The sequence below is a fragment of the Otolemur garnettii genome, unplaced genomic scaffold (assembly GCF_000181295.1).
Source record: "Otolemur garnettii isolate 467f Iridium unplaced genomic scaffold, OtoGar3 scaffold00023, whole genome shotgun sequence".
Lineage (NCBI taxonomy): Eukaryota > Metazoa > Chordata > Mammalia > Primates > Galagidae > Otolemur > Otolemur garnettii.
This window is the reverse complement of record NW_003852418.1, coordinates 21,737,656-21,745,407: the sequence shown is the minus strand read 5'-3', so window position 1 is coordinate 21,745,407 and position 7,752 is coordinate 21,737,656. Positions and strand designations below refer to the sequence as shown.

The 7,752-nt window shown below is 58.2% G+C and overlaps 1 protein-coding gene across 2 annotated transcripts in view; it reads right to left on the bottom strand.

The window, feature by feature from the left end:
- Window positions 1-1,940: 1,940 nt before the first annotated feature.
- The window catches only part of OGFR (opioid growth factor receptor), a 7,823-nt gene continuing 2,011 nt past the window's right edge, over window positions 1,941-7,752 (bottom strand). Inside the window, exons 1-7 of one of the 2 annotated variants that reach the window (XM_023512030.1) lie at window positions 7,317-7,339; window positions 6,768-6,831; window positions 5,965-6,043; window positions 5,084-5,162; window positions 4,279-4,345; window positions 3,654-3,802; window positions 1,941-3,274 (exon numbers count right to left, since the gene is read on the bottom strand). In XM_023512030.1, coding sequence (XP_023367798.1) covers window positions 2,251-3,274; window positions 3,654-3,802; window positions 4,279-4,345; window positions 5,084-5,162; window positions 5,965-6,043; window positions 6,768-6,830 — 1,461 coding nt within the window. In that variant the 5' untranslated portion in view covers window position 6,831; window positions 7,317-7,339 and the 3' untranslated portion in view covers window positions 1,941-2,250. Of the gene's footprint in view, window positions 3,275-3,653; window positions 3,803-4,278; window positions 4,346-5,083; window positions 5,163-5,964; window positions 6,044-6,767; window positions 6,837-7,316; window positions 7,340-7,752 lie in introns of those variants that run through there. The other variant, XM_012803973.2, reaches the window with a different exon arrangement.

Genomic DNA, 7,752 nt, shown 5'->3' with positions numbered 1-7,752 from the left:
GGCTGCGCTTGCTCTGAGCGGTCGCGACGGGTCGGGCCAGCAGTGCGCGGGCGGGGTGGGGCGGGGCTGGAGGGGGCGGGCAGGTGGGGGCGGGGCCGCCGCGCACAAGCCCCCCATTCAGGCCCACCTGGGCGGGCGGGGGCAGTGGCGCCCAGCCGGCCAGCGTAAGTATTTTTTTTTGCCAGCCTCTTGAGTTAAAATTATCCCGGGACTGACGAGTCACACACACCGCACCTTTCAGCAAAGGAGAAAGCCTCTTTTCTCCGCTGTTCCTCAGCTCCATAGTGCGGGAAGGGCGGGGGTATCTGCGTAGAAGGGCTCCTTTCAGGAGGCTGCAGGAGGGGCAGACCTACTCTCTAGCGGCACACCCCTCCCCAGGACTGAAACCAGGACGACCCTAGGGAGCGTGAACCCCCTACACTGGGCCAGGCAGTGCCCAACACGGCCCTGGCTGCTGTGACTGGGCTGTCTGATACGCTGGCACATGCCCCGTGCCCAGGCCCCTACCCACAAACCCAGATTGTACCAAGTGGCCCGTTCACGCAAGCTGCCACAGCCACGGCCAGACTCTCACCCCAGATCCTGTCCCTGAAGACAGCAAAATGCAGACCCCAGCAGAGTAAAGAGGAGCATCACCACCGCTCTGAGCTACAGATGTGTCAAGGACAGCAATCGTCAGGCTGTGGTGGCCATTTCACCTCTCTCCAGCCAGGTCACCACATCTGGACAAGCTCCCACACTGTGTGGTGAGAGTGGCCACTAGCCAAGGGGGCTCATTGAAAGGGCAGAATTCCCCAAGAGGATTCAGAGGGTGCTGTTAGGAGCTTCATTCTGCAGGTAGAAACTTATAGCCTTTGAGATGACGGCAGTCCACAAATGAGTTGCCTGAAAGGAGACCCCCACCCTCACTAGCTGGAGGGACAAGCTCTCTCAAGCTCTCAGCTGGGAGGATAGGAGGGTAGGGCTCCATCCCTAGGGTCCTTTGAGCCAGTAAGAACCAAAGCACTGCCCAGCAGTTTGGGGATCACTAGGCACATACCTGTCCCCCAGGGCTGCTCCAGCAGGGTTGTGTCCCTGCAGCATGGAGTCTCCGTTGCACTCGAGCTGCACCAGTTTGTGTGGAGGACCCTGAGGTAACTGCAACTGAAGCCCTACTTCAGCTCAGTGCCTCTGTTTCCCTTCAGGGCAGAAACCCTGTCTCAGACAAAACCGAAGTTGAGGCACCGGGGCTGGGATCAGGTAATGTGAGGTGAGCCAGCTGCAGAAGGTGCCCCTCAGCCCCAGGGGAAATCAAGGTGGGAACAAACCACAGATGCAGTACTCAGAGCCATTGCTTTTGCTCTCAGAGATTCAGCCTCTCCAGAGCCCACGGTCTGCCCAGCTTCCCTCACGCCTTCCTTCAAGGCAAGTGTGTACCCTTGGAAGAGCCTTGAGTCAGGGACCCGCCTCTCAAAGGTTCCACGAAGCTCCTCCCCACATGTGGAGAAAGGCTGGCAACTTAGGGAGGGAGGGGATGCCATGGGGTGAGGTGGGGTGGTGCAGAGCCACACCAGGCCACAGGGAGGCTGGCTGGGTCTGCCTCCAAGGCCACCCAGCCCCAAATCAGGGCAAGTGGCAAGGCCTGGTTTAGATTCACAGTTCACTGAACCCGTGTGGAATTGTGGGTATGTCTCCCCACACCCACCCTGGAGAGGAAACAAAGGTAGCCTGGGGACCAACTATCCAGCCATCAGAGGCTCTGGGAGGCCTCACTCAGGACACATGTGCTTGCCTAGGGGACAGCTTGCCTGTGCCCAAGGGGCTGGGCAGTCAGGCTGGGTGGGCCCAGGGGCCTGGGCCGTTGCTCGGGGGGCCCCCCAGGTACTGCTCTGTTGCCATGGGGAAGAAACCATACTACTCCATCCCAGCCACCAAATGTGGCCTTGGTCCACATCAGAGACTCAAAGTCAAATGAGTTTATTCAGACAAAGCCTTGGTTGGCACCAGGCTAAGAAAATGAGCCCCTGCCACCCCCAGACCCTGAGGGTCAATATATAAAGATGGGGCAAAGGACAAGGAGTGGGAGGTGCAGCGAGACAGAGGCTTCTGGTGGCCTGGGCCTTCCCTGAGGCGGGGCCTCACTCCTGCTGGAGGCCACTATAGTGGCCACCAGGGAGAAGCCAGCATTGCTGGGCACCGAGGAGAGCCAGGGTCGGGTGCCCCAGGCCCGGACTCCGGCAGCAGACCAGACGCCAGCTGGCGCCCTGTCCCTTAAGGCTTTCCAGGGCTGGTGGAGAGCCCCACCTCGGATGCCTCTGGCACCTCAGCCCTCTCCTGGGCAGCAGGTCCTGCCGTAGGGTCTGGGCCCTGTGACGGGCTCCCAGGGGCAGCCTGCTCAGGCTGTGTCTGGCCTTCAGAATCCTCCTTGACCCCGTTTTCGACCTCTGTAGCCTCGTGGCACCCTGATGGAGCCAGTGCCTTGGTCTCCCTGCTGACCTCCACAGCACTGTCCCTGGCACCCTTGTCTACCTTCCTCCGCTTCCTCACCTTGTCAGTTGCCCTGGCCCCTGGGGGCTGGGGGCAGGGCTGGTGGGCCTCCCCAGGATCCTGGCTGCCCCTTTCCTGGGTCCCTGGCTCGAGGCTGCCCTGGCTGAGGGCGCACCCCTCCAGGTTCAGGGCGATCTTCTCCACCTCTGACACGCTCTCAGCACCCGCCTCCCCAGGGGCCTGCTCCCGCCGGCTCAACTCCAACTTTCTCTTCTTGCACTCTTTGGGGCTTGGGGGCTCTGGCCCATCTTCCCCAGTGCCTGCAGCCCCATCTTCCTGGCTCCCCTCCAGAGATCCCTCATCCTGGGGCTTCACACTCAATGGCTGGGGACTCTCAGGCACACTGTCTCCACTCCCCTCCCTCCCTGGTCCACAGGTCTGACCCTCGGTGCCAGCCTCGAGGAGGGTGTCCTGTGGACTGTCCTGCCCTTCTGCCTGCCTGGGACCTGCTGGCAGATGAGTTGGAGAACCGTGCTTGAACCTCTGCAGCTTGTCATGGGGCCCCCAAACGAATTTGCATCGGGGCCGGAAATGCTCCCAGGCGTAGTGCAGCAGCTGGCGACGCTGCTGACGGCAGCGCACAGCGAACACGAAGTAGTCCAGGGCGCTCTGCCGCACTCCTGGCAGCTCCTGCCGCACCAGTGTCTCCTCCAGGAAGAAGCGGACCAAGGGCACCTGGTAGTGCTCCAGGCCCAACTCACCCAGGGACTTGAGCATGCGTGTGATTCGCAGGTTGTTGTGGCTGTGCCTGTGGGGTTAGGCCAGCAGCTGTAGGCGCTAAGGCAAAGCTCCACTCTCACCCTCCAGGAGTTCCCTTTCCCACCGCCCTGCCCTGGGCCCAGGGGACTACCAGAGAACATGGCCTGAGGGACCTGGATGTGTGTGGGCTGGGGTCAGGTGCATCACCCAGAAGGGCGGTTGTCCCCTCCTCCAGGGCTTTCTGAGAGAAGTCAGCTGGAGGAGGGCCAGAGGGGCCCACTGTACCCTCATGCACAGACAAGTACTGCCCTGCTCCTCTGTGGAGCCCACATCTCTTTCACTGGCTTTCTTTAAACTCTCAACTCCCCATGAGGTTCCGACCACCCCCTTCCCCTGGTGAGGAGGTGTCCAGCTGCCCACAGCCTCACCAGTTCAGGTTCTGAAAGCGCCGCTGGTAGTTTTGGGCCCGGCACACAGCGCCTGTGTCTCGGTTCTGGAGTCGGATGCCATAGAAGTCCAGCATGAGTTCATAAGCCCTGACCAGCCGCTCTTGGACCTCCTGGGAGCTTTTGAAAGCCTGGAAAACAGGCCTGGAGAGCTCAGGGGGCCACGTTGCATGAGCCACCAACACTCCCTCAGGCCTAATTCCTCCAGAGGCCTGGACTCAGACTCTTAGGGAAAAGCAAGAGATGCTCCCAGAGCCCAGGGCAACTAGTCTGCCCAAATGTAAGTGGGTCTCCTGGGAGCCTGCTCCATGCACCACAAAATGCTCCCCAGCTTTCTGAGTCTCTCTCGTCCCTCCTGCCTGAGCCAAAACCAGGGGTGGCAAAGGCAAGTCTAGCCACCCTGAGGGCCTCTACCCCAGACCCCTAGCCATACGCAGCAGCTTCAGAAAGTCCCATTTCCTTAGACCTTTGGGAGGCCAGGACCACTCTGAGGGGAGATAGTCAGACGGGGGGGCACCAACCTCCTGTTGTCAGACACGGCCCATCCTGGATGGGGTGGCTTCTCTGGGCCTCCCTAAGACACAGCCAAGGACCAGATGGAGCTTACCTCGACCTCCTTGAGTGTGAGGGGCTTGGCGTGCCAGTTCACTCCTGGTTCCCGCAGAGGAAAAAGCCTGTGGGATGAGAGGCCGCACAGGGCCCTGAGTGACCAGATAGCAGCCCCTGGCTCCTGGGTACACACTTGCTGGGTGGTCTAGGGCAGCTCCCAGGCTTTCTAGGCTCCATGCTCAACTCTAGGAGGGGCTGGCCAGCCGTCCCTCAACAAAACAGGGGGCCCACGACAGGGAGGATGGGGATGATGGAACCCCAAGACAAGTTCTCAGCAGGACAGGAGGAAAGTCATGCCACAGCCAGGCGGACTTGCAGCCCGAGCTCAGAGCAGGCCCCTTCCATTCTTTCTCTCACTAATGCTAAGAATGACACACCATATACAAGGAGAGGTTGCCCAGGCACTCCCCAGAGGGCTGCCTTCAAAGCACAGTATGCAAGGCAGGGGCCTCCAAGGCAGCTGTGCCAGAATGTCACCCAAGCACACTGCAGGAGCCTGCTCAGCCACGGTCCAGCTCAGTAGCTCTGTCCTCCTATTGCAGGGACCTGTGTGCAGCCTCTCCTGTCCCCCAGGTCCTTTTAGCTCCCAGTTCAGAGGCTGTTCCCAAATGGAAAGCCATGGCCGAACAGGCCCCAGGTTCCTTCCATGGCCACCCACAGTGCTCAGGGATTCCCACTGTATTGTTGGACAGTGGCCTCTGGAAGGGATAGGGTGCTCAGCACACACCAGGAAGCAGTGTGGATGAGGGCTCCTGCCTGGGAGGGCCCTTTCCCCAGCCCCTCCCCTGCTCTATCTGACTCACCACTGGATGTAGGAGTGGTTGTCCTCGAGGAGGTCATAGTTGTCCTTCCAGTTCTGAAGAATGTCCTCAATGAAACAGCCTGGGAGCCCACGGGGACAAGTCAGCTGTGGGAGCCACCCTAACAGTGCTTGGGGGGACAGAACTTCCAACAGCTCCTTCCACACCTCCTCTAATGTGTGATCTGCCAACTTTGGGCACCTGGGCCCATGGCCCTGCTGGGGTCTGTAAACTGGCCCCTCATTGCTGACTGATGGCAAACCCCTCTGGAGGACCAGTGGTCCCACACCCTGGCCTATCCTACAGAAGGGGGGCCTCACTGCTTCCTGTAAAGCAAGGCCCATTGAGACTCAGAACTCAAACAAAGCTGCCAGCCAGACACAACTCCATGACAGGTCGAGAGCAGGTGCTTACTACTTCTGCAAAGAGCCAAGCCATATTTCAGGCTGTGCAGCCAGGGAAAGTGTGAAAATGGCCACAAATCTGTAAGTCAGTGGGTGTAGGTAGGTGCCTGTGACACTTAATATACTGACAATGAAATTTTAATTTCATATAATTTTCATGTCATAAAAAATTGTTCTACTTTAACTTTTTAAAATCAGTTAAAAATGTACAAAGCATGCCTTTGTGAGACAGTGGCATACTCAAACAGTTTTAACAAACACCTGCTGGCCTGAAAAGCCTCAAGTATTTACTTTCTGGTCCTTTTACAGACCCTATGGACCCCTGACCCAAACTTCACTGGTAAGACCCAGGGTTAGGGCCCTGGAGTCCCTCTGGCCACCCCAAGGGGGCACTGTGGGGCTACCTAAAAGCCATGGTCCCCTTGCCAGGTACATTCTCAACCAGAAGACAGGACTGCTGGCTGCTGAATGGCCACATACCGTTTGGCAGGAAGCGGATCTCATTTTTGTAGAAAGTCAGATTTGGCATATCACCATTGCAGTCTCGTTCCACCAAATCCTGAAGAGCCAGAGAAAGGGGATGATCAGGGAATCTGCAGCAGCAAGCTGCCTCCAAGGGTCCCTCAGAATAGCCTGCTCTGGGCAGGGGCACTGGCAAACCTCCAGGCCTCTGGGGCTCCTCACTCTGCAGCTACCTCTGACCCAAACCTTTCCCCACCATTCCAGTGATGGCCAGGCCTGGGAGGTCCCCTTCCCTCTGTACCCCAAAAGGAGCACAAGGTTTGAGATTCAGGGTACAGAGAGCTGAAAATAACCACCACCCTGAGGAGGTCACTGCAATTGGCTGGTGGTGTGGGACAGCTGCTAGCACTGGTTGGGGGAGCCTGTGTGCCAGTCATGTACCCACACACTTGCCTCTTGAGGCTGTTGCCATTACCATCGTTTTTTGAGTTTTTTTGCAGTTTTTGGCCAGGGCTGGGTTTGAACCTGCCACCTCTGGCATATGGGGCTGACGTCCTATTCCTTTGAGCCACTGGCATCACCCCACTGTTACCATATTTTAAAGACTAGGATGCAGACACTCAGAGCTAGGGCAACATACCCAATCACCTCATGGTCAGGGGAAGGGCAGGGATCTGAACCCACAAGGGCTTAGCCCAGAACTCCAGTCCCAGCTTAGGAGGCTTCTAGAAAGACTTGGAATGTTCTATTTGAGAAGAGGGGCTGCCAAGGGGCAGGGGTGCTGTGAGGGGCTGCAGGGACCATGGTGGTAGGTTACGTACCGGGTAGTGGTGCCGATACCTGCGCATATCCTGCAGGGCTCTCCAGTTTCGTGACCCTGTCATCCTGGACTGAGAAGAGAAGATACAGAATGAGGCCCACATGGGAGACTCCTCTCTGCTGGCCCCTGCCCTGGTCAGCAGTCACTAAGGAGTGGGGGTTTTCCATAGTTTCTACCTCTAATTCTCCTACCCTGGCTCTTTTTGGGGGGCAGACTTGGGCTCCAGTAAGGCACCCAGACACCTTTACAAGCCTGTCCCAGTCTCGCAGTGTGGCCCTGACTCCATCACTGCCCCAAGCCCCAGCTCTACGTCCTTGCCTCAGCCTATGATGTCTCCCCAGCTCCCCAACTCTCCCACGGCATCTCCCCTTGCTCAATGAACTGACTTGTCCTCCAGTTGTATATTACCAAGGGCAGCAGCCTCAGCACCCATAGCCCCAGGAGGGAATCACATGCCCTGATAAATGCAGTCTGATAAATTAATGAGCAAGGTGCAGAGAATGGCCTTTCCCGCTCCCATCCCCACCTCTCACTGGCCAGAGGCCCTGACCTCTAAGCTCCTGGCCTCCAGCCCTGGCTGGAGGGGCTCCTCGGTGTCTCCTAACTCCTTCAGCGGCCTCCATCTCTGCATGTCAGGCACCCCAGTGCCCAAGGAAGGACCAGAGACAAGTAGTGATGAAGATGCTGGAGCCCACCTTGTTATAGGGTGAGGAGCATGGGGCAAGGTTGAGACGGGGGGGTGGGGGGGGACACACAGCAGCAATGGTTGGAGTGGGGGCAGCTTGTTCGCAGAGATGGCTGGGTTCCAAGACCCAGGAGAAGCATGAAGGGGAGTTAGGAGGCCAGGTTAGGCACAGTGTGCCCAGCTTTGCCCCAGCTGGGGCTGGGAGTTGCTGCTCTGAACTATTTTTTTTTTTTTTTTATTGAATGGTAACTATGTACATTAATGCACTTCTGGGGTACAGTGTGGGGTTTTCACACACAAT